Source organism: Gigantopelta aegis, chromosome 4 (assembly GCF_016097555.1).
Source record: "Gigantopelta aegis isolate Gae_Host chromosome 4, Gae_host_genome, whole genome shotgun sequence".
NCBI lineage: Eukaryota > Metazoa > Mollusca > Gastropoda > Neomphalida > Peltospiridae > Gigantopelta > Gigantopelta aegis.
The window spans coordinates 29,310,656-29,330,150 of record NC_054702.1 but is presented as its reverse complement, the minus strand read 5'-3'; the positions used below and the strand labels follow the sequence as shown (position 1 = coordinate 29,330,150).

At 36.6% G+C, this 19,495-nt stretch overlaps 1 protein-coding gene across 1 annotated transcript in view; it reads left to right on the top strand.

Moving 5' to 3' along the window:
* LOC121370334 overlaps positions 1 to 19,470 on the top strand; it is a 31,047-nt gene extending 11,577 nt beyond the window's left edge. Inside the window, exons 3-12 of the mRNA XM_041495483.1 lie at positions 1,133 to 1,270; positions 2,516 to 2,538; positions 3,052 to 3,083; positions 3,589 to 3,646; positions 5,631 to 5,724; positions 13,165 to 13,276; positions 13,849 to 13,891; positions 15,949 to 16,019; positions 16,566 to 16,674; positions 17,935 to 19,470. Coding sequence (XP_041351417.1) covers positions 1,133 to 1,270; positions 2,516 to 2,538; positions 3,052 to 3,083; positions 3,589 to 3,646; positions 5,631 to 5,724; positions 13,165 to 13,276; positions 13,849 to 13,891; positions 15,949 to 16,019; positions 16,566 to 16,674; positions 17,935 to 18,132 — 878 coding nt within the window. The 3' untranslated portion in view covers positions 18,133 to 19,470. The remainder of the gene's footprint in view (positions 1 to 1,132; positions 1,271 to 2,515; positions 2,539 to 3,051; positions 3,084 to 3,588; positions 3,647 to 5,630; positions 5,725 to 13,164; positions 13,277 to 13,848; positions 13,892 to 15,948; positions 16,020 to 16,565; positions 16,675 to 17,934) is intronic.
* The last annotated feature ends 25 nt before the right edge of the window (positions 19,471 to 19,495 follow it).

The following is a 19,495-nucleotide window of genomic DNA, read 5'->3' as shown; positions in this document are numbered from 1 at the left end:
TGTGGTATGTGCTACCTTGTCTGTGCATATAAAAAATCCGTTGCTACTAATGGAAAAATGTAGCGAGTTTCCTCTCTAAGACACATGTCAGAATTACCAGATGTTTGACATTCAATAGCCGATGATTAATAAACAAATGTGATCTAGTGGTGTCCATAAACAAAACAAACAAACAAACAAACAAAATCAGTGCGATTCCAGCTCCACAGTTAATTGCCAAACATTTTAAAGCATATTTACGGTTTCTGTCTTTTTTTTATAATACATTAGATATTGATGTAACGACAATGTCACTTGCTATCAATCTCTATTCAATATCCCCTGTATACACAGAACATTAAGTTCAGTGTTTTGTGTTCACTAAACGGTGACATTTAATTTCGACGTATACGTCATATGATCAAAGCTTAATTAATTTGCAGGTGTATATATTATACTGTTTATAGATGAGTAAATAAAATATATTTTTGTAGGTACTTAAAATACTATACTTTTTGTAGGTAATTAAATAAATTGTTTTATAGACGAGTAAACAAAATATACTTTTTTGTAGGTAAATAAAATACTACACTTTTTGTATGATATTAAATAAACTGTTTTATAGACGAGTAAATAAAATATACTCTTTGCAAATAAACCACACACACACGCACACGCACACAGACCGACTGAAACGTCAAGGGCCGTGGTAGGTACCGTTTATGGGAAAGTGCATTTACAAAAATGCTTGCTACTTTTTCGGTAGGGCCATGCATCCAGTGGGGCAGCAGCGAGTATGTTACACAACAAATACGCCAGTTTAAAATTTATCGGAGGGCCGTCTAACATTTCATTTCATTTCAACTTATTTTCGTGCTTATATCCAATTAAGGTTCAAGCACGCTGTCCTGGGCACACACCTCAGCTATCTGGACTGTCTGTCCAGGGCAGTGGGTTAGTTGTTAGTGGTTAGTGAGAGAAAAGAGAGTGTAGTGGTCTTACACCCACCCATTGAGTCGTTAAAAATCGCTCTGGGTGGGAGCCGGTACCGGGTTGCGAACCCTGTACCTACCAGCCTTATATCTGATGGGTTAACCACGACACCACCGAGGCCGGTTACCGTCTAACAAACTGTTCTTTCCCTTTTAAAAAGACATTCGAGGCCTCGATTATCCAGCTCCTCGACTTGAGACTAGAGTGAAATTACGCTGGGATGATACAAACCTGTATGTTGGAGCTTACCTGCAGGAACCTCACGTATGGACAACTTTCACCGAGAAAGACACAAGACGTACGTATTAATATAACATGTAACAGACGTTTTACTATTATACTACTTGTAATACTGGTGCTACTATTAGTATATAAATGCATCGTTAAAACTAGTGCTCTGCTGTATCTTTAATTCTTAATTATTATTAGAGACAAGGATTCGACAAATTAACTATTCAGTGTGTTTTGTTGGTGTCGTTCAGTGCATTATCGCCTATTTAAAAAAAGTATGCATGTAAATGCATGTAAAGTAGCTAATAATGTTGTCACAGCATAGGCAATAACATGGTCTCGAGTCGTCAGTCTATATTTGGCAAACTTAAGTCATTCTGTATATACAACAATTATATATTTAGGATTAGAGTTGGGGACTGAAAGAAATAAACACGAAATAGGCATTTATTAATTACGGAAAGATATCACCAATTGAAGAGTGTTTTTACAAAAGTCGAAGGTCTGAATCTCCTTAACGGTTCAACCACGAGACGCATATATATAAATACGAATATATATATATATATATATATATATATATATATATATATATATATATATATACACACATCGACATGTATATATTAAAAAAAAAAGACAGATTGATTATGGTTTTACAAAAGTCGAAGGCCTGATTTCTCTTTAACTGTTCAACCGTTATCAGCGATTCAAGTGAAAATTGACCATCTAAATGTTTTACAGTTGATGCAATTATGAACTGGAAAAAAACAACATTCAGCACATAAGTCATAACAATTGTGCATAATGTAATTTCGCTTCATACCTATATGAACAAGAACATCCAAGTGGTCGAGTTTTGCTTGATTCTGGAATCGTGGTTGAACCATTTACAAGAAGTCGGTCTACAAAGTCAACAACATGTGATCAGTTTTAGAAAAACGGTGTTTTATGTGTTAAACAATAACTTCATGTATACTGTATATCGCTTGTGTATGTCAACCATATAAGAGGATTTAATCCATTCACTGTAGATGTAACCTTGCTCACAGTGTATAAAACAAGGAATGTATGTGGCTGTGTCCATTTTCTACAATTTTGGTCTAATTTGTAAAAACACATTTGAACTGTGATCCAACGTACATTTTTAATGTCATCATATTGGGTGGGACTTTATCCACTGACCTATCTTACTGTCCGTCGCGTACTTGCGGCTGTGTTGGCAGTTGTGTTTACACATTTACTAAGTGACAGTTTCATTTATAATTTGATGCTTCTATTGTTGCTTTTTATTTTTTGCTTTTTTCTTCAGTTTACAAGAATAATGCATTCGAGGTAAGAATAGACCGTTTTCATTTTATGTTGCTCAACAAAATCAGTTTATTACAGACGTCGCGTGTGCAGGGAATTGTACGGGGAAGGTGTGTATGGGGGGGGGGGGGGGGGTCTAGACTGTACACCCCGAAAAGTACATTGATTAAAAACATCGCTTGGAGCTAAGAGTATTCGACCCCCAAACCCCGCACACGCGACTGTATCAGCAACGTTGTAACAAAATATACAAAAGTGAATTTGGCAAACAGTAATTTTGAAGACGAATGTTTATAATATTAGGCTAATGTTTCTAACTGTGGCAATGAAGTAAATAAAATGTTTAGTATAAGAGTTACAGGGATCAACCCACCACATACCTTTACATGATTATAATATGTCAAATTAAAATTTATGGTTTGAAAAGGTTAAATGTCTACAACTGCTACTAAAGTATAAAAAATACAAATATATAATGTTAAAGTTATATACTGATACTCAGTTGTTTTTTGTTTTGTTTTTCTTTTCTTTTCAAAGACTTTCTTTGACGTTGATGGAAGTATGCAAATGTAAGTATCGTGATCCAAGGCACCTATAGTTTTAACGTTGCTATGTTATTATTTCTGTTCCAGTTCCTTCGCAATAACAATATAACTTTCTACGACAAAATTATTACCACATTAAAGATAGTGTCTTGAATTTCATGCTGTTGTAAGATGTTTCCGACTAACAGCTTTTTTTTTTTAAATTGAAAAATATATTAAAAGGCATTTTCCAATTTTTTTATTTTTTTTTTTGCTCGTTCTAATATTTACAGTAACTGAAACTTCATTTTAACTACCATATAACAGTCACGGTGGAGCATGGGATGAGGGGGGGGGGGAGCTATAGCCCCCAAATGATTCTGAATTGGTAAAGCAACCTCCCCCGAACCCCCTATAAACTCGGGAGCTTTGCGTCCTCGATTTCAGTCAGCCCCCAATGTCTGCTTCCGCCGTGCCTGTATAATTACATGTTTTGCCATTTTTCTCACATTTTTACATATAGAATCTAAAAACTGGTATACTATTGCAGGTATAAAGAATTTGAAATTAACGCTTTGAATACGACCTGGGACCTAATGCTCACAAGGGTAAGTATTTCCTCGATGAAACTGGTCAAGCCATCGGCTTTAAGATTGGTGGGTACAGAGTTCATATCCCACTTTCAACATAATGATTAATTATTAGCCTCTGACCTGGACAACGAATTCGGATAACGTGATTAAATCTTTAACTAATGCAAGTACAATTATGAATGAAGGAAATGGTTTATTTAACAACGCACTAAACACATTTTATTTACGGTTATATGGCGTCGGACATGTGGTTAAGGAGCACACAGATATTGAGGGAGGAACCCCACTGTCGCCACTTCATGGGCTGTCTTTTCGATTAGCAGCAAGGGATCTTTTATATGCATCATCCCATAGACAGGATAGCACATACTACGGCCTTTGATGCACTGGCTGGAGCGAGAAATAGCCCAATGTGCCCACTGACGGGGATCGATCCCAAACCGACAGCACATCAAGCGAACACTTTACCACTGGGCTACGTCTCGCCCCAATTATGAATGAGGTCCGTTTTTTCCGTGACTTTTGGTACGCAGGGGGCGGGACGTAGCCCAGTGGTAAAGCGCTCGCTCGATGCGCGGTCGGTCTGGGATCGATACCCGTCGGTGGGCCCATTGGGCTATTTCTCGTTCCAGCCAGTGCACCACGACTAGTATATCAAAGGCCGTGGTATGTGCTATCCTGTCTATGAGATGGTGCATATAAAAGATCCCTTGCTGCTAATGAAGTGGCGACAGCGGGTTTCTTCTCTCATTATCTGTGTGGTCCTTAACCATATGTTTGACGCCATATAACCGTAAATAAAATGTGATGAGTGCGTCGTTAAATAAAACATTTCTTTCTTTCTTTCTTTCTTTTTTTGGTGCGCAGTGGGTATGGTTACCGCGCCAAAACCGTAATAGATGGTCAGGGCCTCATCTCTGCACAATGCGAAGTCGAATGGGAAATGTTGTTGTTTGTTTTTTTGGGGGTGGGGGTTTGTTTGTTGTTGTTGTTACTGCTGTTTGGGTTGGGGGGGGAATTTGGGTTGGGTTGGGGGGGTTGGGGGTTGGGGTTTTTTTTTTTCAATGCATCCGTTTTGAACCGCGTTTCGCGTCCGTCTCGCAAAAATAAAACCACACACAGGAAAACGGCCCTAAAACTGGAAACAACAAGTACACGAATCATACCGACAACAGGTTTGTAGTTGCCTCGAGGGTTTTTATTTTGCTCCGACTTTAATACAACTGGTTAAATAAAGAATATACAGTGTCTGGTAGGCCTGCGGTCGGAATTTATTTTATTGGCATGCTAGTGTTTAAGGTAGTTTTATATACTACATTTGTTTAGGCATGTCTGGTATTAACAAAGATGAGGTTGTTTTCATAGCTTCGATTTATAATGATTATTACTGGCTTTAGGGCAGATTATTTATATCAACATAAATGTGTTATTGTGCCCTGAATAGCCGGTGTAAACTATCTAAAATTTTATTTAAAAAATACCGCACTTAGTCCAATATTGACAAATTATGAAAAAACGTATTAGTGTGGGGTTTTCTCGCCCCCACCCCCACCCCCGCAATACTTTGTGTACGTATTAACCCAGATTGGCCCTCTCTTAATACATAATACATTTAGTTTGTAAATAATGATTGTTTTTATTTGCGAAATATAAATGATAGAAATTATCTATACGTGGTTTGTAACGTGGAACATTGGGGTTTTTTTTCTCAAAGCACAAAGTTGGACAGTTAAAAATGTAACGAAACTCATCATCAACATCAATAATATATCTGTAGTACTGAAAGCGGATGAATTGTTATTTTTAAAAAACCCAACCCAAAACAAACAAACAAACAACAACACCAAAAAACACTATCACCACACCCTACCTGCCCAAAAATCTAGAAGGCGTTCAAGGGTACATACCCCCCCCCCCCCGGGAATACTATAGATGCCTCTTTTTGTAAATGTTGCACCCCTCCCTAAAAGTAATTTGTAAATATATGTCAATTTAACAGGCTTACATGGACGGGGGTGATTTCGTGGACTGGGAGGGGATTGCTGACAAGGCGGTCTACACAGATGGGGTCGTTAACGACCCGTCAAGCAAACGTAAGTGTTGTTTTATTTTAATACCAGATAGGCAAACATATAAACGTATCGAATAAAACATAATGTTGTAAAAACAATTACAACCATAAGTTAGGTACTATTATCCTGTTCAATTATTTAGACCCAAAGTTTTTTGCAAATGTTACGTTTATTTCCTATTCGATATTTGTTTTCTTTGCATTTACATGAAAACAAACCCAAACCCCGACAGGTTTTATATACAATCATCATATAAAATGCACGAAGTTGACTTAATTCCACTTTTTAAAAATCTCTGTGTCTTTTGAATGCATGTTATTTCTCCTATAAATAACTAAGGTCATTTGCATATCAAAAGCATCATTCTATAGTGCGTTTCAAACTAATGTTCGGTTCTATCGTCCTATCCGCACAAATCGTAGTATGACCTATATTTAAGAAAATATCTGTAAACATGAAGCAGGCGCGGATTCAGGTGGGGAGTTCAAGTGACAAAACCTCAGTTTGAAAAAAAAAATATGTATCAAATATTATAATTATATTGTGGAATACACAAGCGCGCGCGCTGAAAGGAGAGACAGACAGACAGAGAGAGAGAGAGAGAGAGAGAGAGAGAGAGAGAGAGAGAGAGAGAGAGAGAGAGAGAGAGAGAGAGAGACGTCATTTATGTAACGACGCACTCAACATATTTTAATCTATGGTTATATGGTTATAGGGAGAGAGAGAGAAGAATATGGTATGCATGCGATTGGTGGAGGTGTGACCCTCTGCACAACCCCAACCCCACTTAAGGCTTCTTTTGTATATGGAGCGGGACGTAGCTCAGAGGTAAAGCGTTCGCTCATGGTAGGTCGACTGATCGATCCCACATGGTGGACCCATTGGGTTGTGTCTAGTTCCAGCCTGTGCACCACAACTGATGTATAAAGGCTGTGGTATGTGCTATCCTGTCTATGGGATGGTGCATATAAAACGTCCCTTATTGCTGATCAAAATTGCTTATCGGACGAGTATTTGGTAATATAAAGCTTAGCCAGTCATCCTAGAAGACTTAGGTAAACTGTAGGTTATTGTCTTTATTGTGATAGGTACCAGTATTAATTCTGTGTTACAAGGTTACTGAATGAGTAGTTAGGGTTAATTAAAAATTAACCCGTTAGGAATAGAGCTGTAATTCCTTATTAATTAAGTTCCCCTGGAAGCGTTTCTCAATTATCACACGTTACTGAACGAGTAGTAAGGGTTAATTAAAAATTAACCAGTTAGGAATAGAGTGGTAATTCCTTTATTAATTAACTTCTCCTAGAAGCGTTTCTCAATTATCACACGTGTGGGTGTTGTGTCACGGTGAAGTGATTCGCATAGTGTGTAAACTAGACACCTAGAGATTAACTAATTAAGTGATCAGTTCTGGGTTGTTATTATTGTTGTTATTAATTAACTACTACGGCTGTACATTTGTCAGCGTAGGTTAATACAGATTCCAAAGTGTATTGTGTTTTTGTTCTGTTTTCTAGTGAACTAAACTTGCTATAATAATATATACTTTATATAAGATCGTATCTCTGATCATACCTAGAGACGAGCCAAAGCGGGTAAATACCGCCCGTTACAGAGAGATCTAATAGATATACAGTTAGGAGAGATATTTGGATAATCGTGTTTTATTCAGTTACGGGTATTATAGAATCCCCATGACAGCTATCCTGTCTATGGGATGGTGCATATAAAACGTCCCTTATTGCTTATCAAAATTGCTTATCGGAAACAGTGGCCCATGTGGCGGTAGCGAGTTTCTTTCTCACTGTCATAATGCTCCTTAACCGTTTTGTCTGACGCCACATAAACGTATATCAAATGCGTTGAGTGTGTCGTTAAATAAACATTTCTCTCGTATGTATGTGTAGTCTATATGCATTTCTAGTCGATTAGTTTATAGGTTGTTAGGTTGTTTGATAGTGAATGATATGGAAATAAATTGTTTTTGGTGTTAAAGAGTTCATGCATACATTAAAGTAATGCTCCTGATGGGTATGGAGAAATAACTTAATCAGTCGACGAACTCATTTCTTCATCACTATCTTCGTTAAGGGGGACTATCACAGGGGGTATTTTATTTCTTATAAAACTATTTTGTTTTGTAAAATCTTCTTCGATCTTTATTACATGTTTAACTGCGTCAGAGAAGTGTGTAGGTGTGACAGAGTTCAATGCATGTGCAAGTTCTCTCCGCACCGTGGTAATTTTACCATCATTATGACGAGCTATGTGCCCTTTGACTTGACTCCAGGTCAGTTCTATCGGATTGAGTTCAGAATGTCTTGGCGGCAGTCTTAGACACAAGTGCCCATGGCGTTCAGCAATATCATCAGTAACAAATTGCTTTGCACATTTGTTACTTTTCACAAGTTCATAAAGAACTGGCTTTGTCATGTTACTCTCAAAAGGTATATTTTTGTTTCGTAGCCACGACTGAATTTGTTCCTTTTTAGCGTTTAGTGCAGGACATCGTGTAATCTCAGTTAATTTGTTGTGGTAGCTTGCGTTATCCATGACGATAACAGAAGGTTCTGGTAGAGAAGGCATAAGTTGTTCTTCAAACCATTTGATGAAATTTTCATCATTCATCTCACCATGATAGTCTCCGTCTGTTTTTTTAGCCTCAAAGATCAATTCACAGCCATCTATCAATCCATATTTATCACAGCCAGCATGACAAATAATAAGTCTTTTTCCCTTCCCAGTCACCGAACAGAGTTTAGGAACTCGATCAGCAGCGTCTGATTTTGGCAGGTGATTGGCGGTACTTGTGCCCGGGTGGATATCTGTCCAGTGGTGGGATGTTGTGAGGTTGACATTCACCCAGGTCTCATCTTGATACACTATTAAATACCCCTGTTCTCGTAAACTGGATATTTCATGGAGATAGGACAGTCTCCTGTCTGATATATTGGCGTCCTCAAAAATCACTTTTCCGGTTGTAGACATATGTTGGTATTTAAAATCGAGGTCATGGAGTGTTCTTCGTAAAGTTGATATGGATATGTTGATTCCACATTCCTCCCTTAAAGCCACGTTAATCTTATGTAATGTCGGTAATTCGCCCTCTCTATAAAATCTGTATACTCGTCGTCTAATAACATCTTTATCAAATAAATCGATGAGTTTTCGGTCGCTTTTTTTAACAGTGATTTCTGTGCTTGGATTCGTAGAGCTTAGATTTTTCACAGTTCTTTTTACTGTTGAAACCGAAACTTTAAGTGCAGCGGCAACTCGATCGACAATTCGATAAGAAGCATACCTAGGTCTACCGCGCTGATATTCATCTTCAAAATAATCGAAAACGTTCTTAATACACGATTTTACATCAACTGAAGTGTTTTTCGATTTACCCATATTTTTCCTCAAATAACAATAACAAGAATGTCGACTAATACATTTTCAATGAATTTATATACCCTACCTAACTTGTATTTTACGTGGTTTACACATTGCTACAATAGCACGTGCAGTCAAAGATCGAAATAATGATGTTATTGACCAAGCAATGCTATCGTATTTTGAACATTCAGGGCTGTGTCTGCGGGATGAAAAAGTGGTTGAACCCATACGAGTCCGAACAATAGCCCTTTGGTTTTTTGCATTACAAATGTAACACCTAACCCCCAAACCCCAGCCCCTAGCACCACCCTAAATACTATATATATATATATATATATACGTATGAGTTCTGTGACGGTACATGCTCTTAATTTCTTTTCGCCTGTGGCGATATTAATTGTTTTAGAGGCCGTGTGCAGTTCCAAATGCACTTAGCCCAGGTGGGCAACTTTGTTACGTAATACCTTTGCGCGACGGTCGTCTAATACACACTCAGCGCAGGTGTGGAGGCCATGTGGCTAGTAGTTACGTAATATCTCCGGTAGTGCTGTTTATGGCCAGGCGATTGCTCGCGGAATGGCGACAGCCAGTCTGACGATCAGAGAAAAATATGCCGACGTGGTGGTTGTGGAAAATCCACATGATACGTGAGGTACCGCCTTGTACACCCAGGCGATATTCGCTGTCTCTGAGAGTTTTGAATAAATAGCTAGGGTTTTAGAGATATCGGCGAGAAACATTTGGAAGTATCCAGGGGCACGGACGTCGTCCACTGAACGATCTATATTAGTTCAGACGGGACTTTGGTAAATATATATTTTCTGCTCTGTGTATAACCTTGATGTGATTGATGTGACTTTAAATATTTTAATACTGTATTATACCAATATTATTTAGACGGTGCTGCCGGTCATCTGACGCAGTAATCTGTAGGCTCACTGTCCTAAATAATTATAAAAAGCTTAACCAGTCATCCTAGAGGACCTAGGTAAACTGTAGGTTATTGTCTTTATTGTGATAGGTACCAGTATTAATTCTGTATTACAAGGTTACTGAATGAGTAGTAGGGTTAATTAAAAATTAACCAGTTAGGAATAGAGTTGAAATTCCTTTATTAATTAAGTTCCCCTGGAAGCGTTTCTCAATTATCACACGTGTGTGTGTTAGCGTTTCTCAATTATCACACGTGTGGGTGTTGTGTCACGGTGAAGTGATTAGCATATTGTGTAAACTAGACACCTAGAGATTAACTAATTAAGTGATCAGTTCTGGGTTGTTATTATTTGTGGTTGTTAATTAACTACTGCGGCTGTACATTTGTCAGCGTAGGTTAATACAGATTACAAAGTGTATTGTGTTTTTGTTGTGTTTTCTAGTGAACTAAACGTGCTATAATAATACAGTAGAATCTCGTTGGCTCGACCTTGGAAGGGTCGAACACACCGCAACGCTCGAACCAAATACGAAGTCCCGAGTTTTTTGTCCGGTAAACCCTTATATTAATTGATGATGGGTCGAATACGTCCCGAGTCGACTATAAGGCTTCGCTCGAACTAAATTTTCGGTCTCGTCTGTGTTATTAGCTATATTTCCCTCGAACTGGTGATACATCAAATGGAAAACCACCGACCAACCAAGGACCAACAATTGCCGCGCTTGCGCAGTTGGCTATTACAACCTTTGGATTATAATAATTTAGGCGGAACGAGTTATAGATGGATCGGAGAATCGCGACACTAGCCAAGCAATCCTTTCTTTGCCATACCTGTCATGTTGTGTGTTCAGCCAGCAGGTATCAGTAAAAGTCTTTCAAGTACAGCTAGTGTCACGGCGCCTTTTCGATGAACCGTGATACCAATCAAACAATTGGCCTCGGCGGGAAGCGTTACTCTGAACACGTCTACCAGATCAGTTTTCAATGAAACCAGGGGCGAGGTACTCAGCTATCATCACTTCGGCAAAGGCTTTTGTATCACACAATCGGAGTAATTTCTAATAAATCCTTTCACTCTGATATTTTGTTATATAACACAATGATGATATTTTTAAGTTTGCAGTTACCAAAATAATATGGTAACAGGTCGTTTCGCCCTTATTACTAGTTCACCCCGAGTCGTTTTGAACAGGGTTGATTCGTACCTCTAACCGAGTCGTTTCGCCCATGTTTCTATTCGCACTAATTTTTATTTTGTTAATAAAGTACATTTATTCATTGATTTGTCCTATATCCATTGATTTTTAGATGTCACACATTGCGTGTTTATATTTACAGATAAATTTTTTTTAATAATTTTGTTTATTTCCAGTATCATTTACTCAAGCCATATACATGAGATACGTACAGGCCTTAGATAATGAACAGTCACACTGCATACTACTGATGTGTTGTGGTTTCTTATTAAATATACTACATACCCAGCTGAGGTTAAAACGCCGAGTACGGTATGTTGATTTCGCCTAGCTTCAGCTGACAGAAAGTAAACAGCTGATAAAGCATTAATATCCAAAGACAAATTAATGTTACAAATTTGTATTTTATCTATATTATTACCGGTGTTATTATACCAATTACAGCATATAACTGTATACACGAACACTAGATCGCCGTATATTGCATTAGTGGCCGAAACGGTTTGGGGCCGTACTGGGGTCGAAACGTCCTGACATCTATCTAATTCAACTTTCTAGCTGATGTTACGGAAATATCCGACGTTGACCAAATGGTTCGGTCGAACTACCCGATGGGTCGAACACTTTCTCGAGCACCGACGGGGTTCGAGCCAACGAGATTCAACTGTATATATTTTATATAAGATCGTATCTCTGATCATACCTAGAGACGAGCCACAGCGGGTATAACTACCTGTTACAGAGAGATCTAATAGATATACAGTTAGGAGAGTTGTTTGGACAATCGTGTTTCATTCAGTTACGGGTATTATAGGATCCCCGTGACAAGTTCCCAATTTAGAGGCAAATTAAATAACATTTTTATTATTATTTGATGTTGGTGGCCTTTGACATTTTATTTCCCCCCCCCCCCTGGTCTTCTGGGTCCGGCCCTGCATTAAATTTATTTATAAATTTGGAAAGCACATTCCTGCGGTGTGTGAGGTGATTTGTGTTTATTACTGTGCTACACCTCAGTTGTGTTAGGTTAGGTATGCTATGCTAATATATAATTGATATAATAAAATAAAAATACATAATACATTAGCTAAATTTATTAAATATAATGCACCTACAAGAAAGGGTTACATGTTCTGTTTGTTTACATCTATGTTTAACGGAAAGATTAGACAATGCTGTTACACACTGCAAAACAATAATAACCTTGATTTAGTGAAACAAGCTATAATGGCCTTCACGTAGCCTCAGATCCCAATGTTTTGATATGCAAATGACCTTAGTTATTTATAGGAGAAATAACGTGCATTCAAAAGATACAGAGATTTTTAAAAAGTGGAATTAAGTCAACTTCGTGCATTTTATATGATGATTTGTATATAAAACCTGTCGGGGTTTGGGTTTGTTTTCATGTAAATGCAAAGAAAACAAATATCGAATAGGAAATAAACGTAACATTTGCAAAAAAACTTTGGGTCTAAATAATTGAACAGGATAATAGTTTGTTTTAGCCGACGTTACATTCAAAAACGTACTATTCTCCATTTTAATGCATAAAAAGAAAGAAAGATTCTAGGAAATGTTTTATTTAACTACGCACTCAAAACAATTTTATTTACGGCAGCGGGAAGTAGTCCAGTGGTAAAGCGCTCGGATGATGCGCGGTCGGTCTATGATCGATCCCCATTTGTAAGCCCATTCAGGCCATTGGGCTATTTTTCGTTCCAGTCAGTACACCACGGCTGGTATACCAAAGGCCGTGATATGTGCTATCCTGTATGTGGGATGGTCCATATACAATACCCCTTTCTACTAATGGAATGTAGAGGGTTTTTCTCCAAGGCTGTTTGTCAATAAATCAATGTGTTCTAGTGGTGTCGTTAATTAAACAAAACAGACTTTTAACGTTCTTCCTCTCGGTGCAAAGTCCTACTTTTGCTTTGTTAATTTTAGCTACGTTTTGGTCCTTGGAAGTGGTTTTTCCCTTTGTCAATCTGGCTGAAAACACCACGCGGCACTCTGGGCCAGCCGTCGATGGTGAAGTTTGGTTCATGGTTTTAGCGAGGTCAGTATTATTTTAATATAATATTTAAATTATATTTTATTCTAAATTAACTGGTGTTGCCTACAAATAGATAGGCAGATAGGTAAGTAGCTATGTACACGTAGTAGGTAGTGTATGTGTGTACGCACATATAATGTAATTGTTGGTTGAGGGTAGTTGTTGAGTTGTTGTTTTACTCAAGGATTGATTTTAAAATACATACAAACAACTTGTAGACGAATGGCCATATTTTAGTTTACAGTACTTGAAAGTCATTTCCTAAAACTATGGATTAACTGCCCCACCCATGTGTTAAACTCTTATGAATATAGTGTCTGTACATATATGCATAAACTATCTGTGGTGATGTTGATAGTTAAAAAAAAACTAATAAAAAAAAAACCCACCAAAATAAAACACACCAAAAACTCCAACCAAATAACAAAAAATCATCAGTAAATAAAATTTCCTAGTAGTGTTTTTGTATAAAGGTTCAATACATTTATGTACTTAAAAAGAAATAACTTTATAGAAGTGGGTTTTTTTTGGGTTTTTTAATATATACAAGTACCAGCACTTTAATTTCTTTTCAGACCACAATATGAAACTGAAGTTGTCAATGGTAAATATCAAAAGGTTTGTAACAATTCCAAATTAAGTTTTTACAATTGTTAACTGGATGTTTAAAAGATATAATTGCCAGTCTCCAAAATGTATGTGTAATATTATCTGATTACCGATATACCACATGTGCATGTACGTATTTCAATCTAATGAGACGTTGTAATAGTTTCGTTATATATAATTAGATTTCATAATTTAATTTTACTCTTTCCACTGTAAATATGGTTATTTTAATTATGTGTTCAACAAAGATATATTTTAATTTCTGCCATGTTGTCTTACTGTTACATCACAAAGATAAAAAGCTTACTATATTTTGTTGGATTTATCAACATACCTAACAGAAAATCACTGTTAACTACATAATATTTGTAAATATACAAAATATATTTTAACTGAATAAAGGTATTTAGGTAAACCAGTAAATTAAATCTGAATGACACATCTTTAGCAATTTCAAAATTGTATCTCTGCACAAAGCAGAATCAACATTGTTTTGACAATGCCATGAGAAAAAAAGTTGGTTTTGTTTAACGACACCACTAGAGCACATTGATTAATTAATCATCAGCTATTGGACGTCAAACATTTGGTAATTCTGACTCGTAATCATCAAAGAAAACCTGCTACATTTTTCCTAATGCAGCAAGGGATCTTTTATATGCACTTTTCCAGACAGGAAAGCACATACCATGACCTTTGATCAGTTGTGGTGCACTGGTTGCAATGAGAAAAAAACCCAATCAGTTGAATGAATCCACCGAGATGTTTCGATCCTGCGACGCAAGCACCTCATGTGAGCACTCAACCGACAGTTAAATCCCGCCCCAGTGACAATGCGATGACTGCTGGAATAAATCACCGCTACTTTCTGCATACATCCTTTCTACTTTGCCTGTAGAACTGCCACTTTCATTATACATACCTCCTACTTTGTGTAAAAGGACTGCCACTTTCACGATACATTCCACCTGTCTGTAAAAGGACTGCCACTTTCATGATACATACCTCCTACTTTGTAAAAGGACTGCCACTTTCATTATACATACCTCCTACTTTGACTGTAAAAGGACTGCCACTTTCATGATACATACCTCCTACTTTGTCTGTAAAAGGACTGCCACTTTCATTATACATACCTCCTACTTTGACTGTAAAAGGACTGCCACTTTCATTATATATACCTCCTACTTTGTCTGTAAAAGGACTGCCACTTTCATGATACATTCCACCTTTGTCTGTAAAAGGACTGCCACTTTCACGATACATTTCACCTGTCTGTAAAAGGACTGCCACTTTCATTATACATACCTCCTACTTTGTAAAAGGACTGCCACTTTCATGATACATTCCACCTACTTTGTAAAAGGACTGCCACTTTCACGATACATTTCACCTGTCTGTAAAAGGACTGCCACTTTCATGATACATTCCACCTATTGTCTGTAAAAGGACTGCCACTTTCATGATACATTCCACCTATTTTGTCTGTAAAAGGACTGCCACTTTCATGATACGTTCCACCTATTGTCTGTAAAAGGACTTCCACTTTCATGATACATTCCACCTATTGTCTGTAAAAGGACTTCCACTTTCACGATACATTCCACCTATTTTGTCTGTAAAAGGACTGCCACTTTCACGATACATTCCACCTATTTTGTCTGTAAAAGGACTGCCACTTTCATGATACATTTCACCTATTTTGTCTGTAAAAGGACTGCCACTTTCATGATACATTTCACCTATTTTGTCTGTAAAACGACTGTCACTTTCATGACACATTCCTCCTACTTTATCTGTAAGAGGACTGCCATTTTCATGATACACGTCTCCTACTTTGTCTGTAGGAGGATTGCCACTTTCATGCTACTTTGCCTGTAGGACTGATACTCCCAATATTGGTTTGACAAATTTAAACTTGTACAATACATGAGTTCACTACACATTTAAACAGTTGTCATTACTCACAACACTGAATATTTTGGGTTCAAAAAAGAAAATGTTTATACATAAAATTGTCCTTTCATCTGTTTCCCCCACTCATAATACATTGAACTTTATTCTAGGTACCTGGCTCCAAGGCATCCTGGTATTCATGGGTTCCAGTTGGTGCAGTGAACTTACATTTACCCAGCAAGTAAGCATGCGTTACAGAAGCCTTTATGCCAATCACACCTCTCCGACCATATTACATCAACTTGTGTTCTCAAATTAGCCTTACAAGTGTTGTCAATAGGGCTGTTGACAAAGACTGCATATTTTGCTATACCAACGAATGTAGAGAATTGTATGAAATAAGTTCCTCTACAATATTTGTATGGTCCATAACCGTATGTCCAACGCCATATAACCGTAAATAAAAATGTGTTGAGTGTGTTGTTAAATAAAACATTTCCTTCCTTCTATACCCTCAAATATATATATGATCTAAGATGACACCAATGATTAATAAATCATTGTACTCTAATGATATCATTAAACAAAAAACAAACAAACAAACTTTATGCCCTCGAATACATAAACGTTGTCACAAAGCTACCGGTATATGTGAGATAATTATAGTATTTATTTTGGACTTCATGCATATTGTGGTTAATAATATTAACGGTATATTATTTAGCAATGAATACTTTTATGTACATTTAATAATTCTAGGTATAGTTACTTCTTCGTTTCATTTCAGATGGGGTCTGTTAGAATTTAGTAAAGGTCAACCACAGAAAAATCCCACATTTTCATTCAGCAGGTGGACCACCTACCAAGCATTATTCGACATCTTCAATGCAGAAAAGGTAATATCAATTATATTAATTAGCATTATAGGAAGCAACCTCTTCAGACCTTACTTTTTAAGGTGCGCGGGTGCGATCACGCTCGTACAGCACACGTAATTTCAATCTGAATAGTGTGAAAAAACAGCGCACGTTACACTCAACAAACAGTACACGTAAAATAGATGGGTATATTTATTTCCACTGTTTACAAAAATCAAGTTTTCATGGCTCATTTAGCTGATAGGAAGGTCCTTTTATTAAAACAATAAAAATTAAAAACATGGCAGTGGCTTCCATGCAGTCGTTAAATTGGTATTTCTCTTTGTTGAACAAATCGGGAAATGCTGGTTTAATAGACAATTTTGTAGAAGTACTATTCAAAATCCAATCGGAGCTACACTGCCTATTTTATTTATAGCATATTGAGGTGTGCAATTTTCCACTCCCCTATAATTTTTAAAAACCAAGGACTGCCTCTTTTATGATTATATATTTGACATGTACATTCAGGATATACAATCCAAGTATTTCAGGATATACAATCCAAGTATTTCTAAAAGGGAAAGTGGCTTGTATCTACAAGTTGTATTTATTTTTGATAACCTCACCCATTATTTCAAATGGGTTGTTTGAGTATTAAAAAACATTTTGCAAAAATAACAATAATGATGGCTCAAAACATAATGAATCTTTAATGTTAACCTTTTTAAAGGTTAATTTAAAGTTTTATTTGTTATTCATTATTCATTCTTAATCAGTTCAAAATCAAGGATTATCTACTTAAAATGGAGGCTGGGATGGGGTATATCTTCATCAATATCCCTACCACAGTTAGCTGTACCACTTGCCAAATTCACCAAATGCAAATATTAAAACCATTTGGCAAATTTTATTTTAATTTTGAACAGTATTTTCATGTAACGATTCATATTTTGTTGACTAATAAATGGGCTTCTACAATTTGTGAAGTTTTATACATACTTTTAGCTAGCTCTGCCTGTGCAGTCCTTTCTTTCTTTACTGCTAATTAAGTCCTCAACTCTCTCATCTAACCTCGTATGTATTACAGATACTTTTAGACCTAGCACTGCAAGCAGTCCTACCTTTCTTTAGTGCTAATTAAGTCCCCAACTCTCTCATCTAACCTCGTATGTATTATAGATACTTTTACAGACCTAGCACTGCAAGCAGTCCTACCTTGATTTACTGCTAATTAAGTCCCCAGCTCTCTTATTGTATATATTGTTGTTTGTGCTATACATGTGTTTTTCTTTTCAGACATTCAATGCCGTAAATGCTGGTTATGTCTCTGATCTGAAACTGTTGACCCTTCCTCCATACATCACCAGTGGCGACTGTGTGCACACCATCAATGTGCAGGTTAATAACGATCAGTTTGAAGTCACCCTCAGATCGAAGACAGAACCGCGAGTCACGGCTCACATTAACAATAACAGAACTGTGTGGTTTACGTAATACAGTCGGCTAAAACACGAGTAGGAACATCTTAGTTGTAGTTTTGTTTAATTCATAATTCCATAATCACCATCTTTAAAACTATCTTAAGTTTGCATACAGACGTGTGGAACATAAATGTCAGTAAAATAATATTCAGAAAACCTTTAGGATTATTCTTGATAAATTGACATTGATAAATACATACTGATTTTCTCTAAGGTACAGTAACAAATATAATGTGTAGCAAGCATGTCTAGGAGTACAGTGAAACCTCTCAAAACCGGACCCTCTGTACACTAGAATTCCCTCAAAATGGGACATTTATCACGGTCCTTTAATAAAATTCAGTACAGCACTCAACTTCTCTAAACCAGATACCTCTTAACACCGGACATTTTACTTGGTTCCGAGGGTGTCTGGTTTAAAAGGGTTTCACTGTAATACCCATTGAATCTGTAGTATCATACACTTGAATCAATACACACCAGCATTTCTGTTTTTGAACTACATCATGTACCTACTACCAAATAAATATAACCTTTTGAACATTATTTACTTCAATACTTAAGTCATCTAAAACTCAGTATATACTAGTATTAGTGAAAACCAGTCATTGGTTTGTGGAGCCAAATTTACAGCCTTCATTTCACATCTAAGAAAATGCATTTTAAACAACCTAAAATGCATTTACACAGCATTATATGCCATATATATTTTTCCTATTGTTCATATTCTGTATTGTTTTAAATAGTGTATCTGAAAGCCGTGCAAAAGATTAATTTTTGCTATATGTATTACCTTCATTAAATAAAACAATTTCATTCAATAAATAAAAGGCAATTTTATATAATGTAAAGCCAACTTTTATTAGCCTATAAAAACCAAGTTATAAAAGTATGCTATAAAATAATGAAAAAGAAGTGGGTTTGGGGTTTTTTGTTTTCTCATTTATTGCTTACGAGATATTCTTGACTGGTTCTGAAGACGATGGTTGGTCATGGTTCCTGCTCCTATCTGAATATTATAATCAGAATATATCTTTTCATGGGTACTATCACAACTAAAGAGGCTTAAACAACTACAGACAGATATGTACACAAATGTCATATATATACTCTTCAAAAAAAGTAGAAGAACCTGAAATATTAATGTTAATATCAACTATTAGACCGAACATATGTTTTGACCACAGACATCCTAGTAAATAACGTTCAGGTTTGTTTATCAATGCACCAAAACACATTCCATAGTTTGCACGTGTATCACGTGCTTGGGGTGTCATTCTCAATTTTGACAATTTCCAGGAAGGTCCATTAATCACTGTGGGACATTATTTCTGTCAATCTTTTTCATTCTGCTGGTCATACAGTTGTTATTGTTT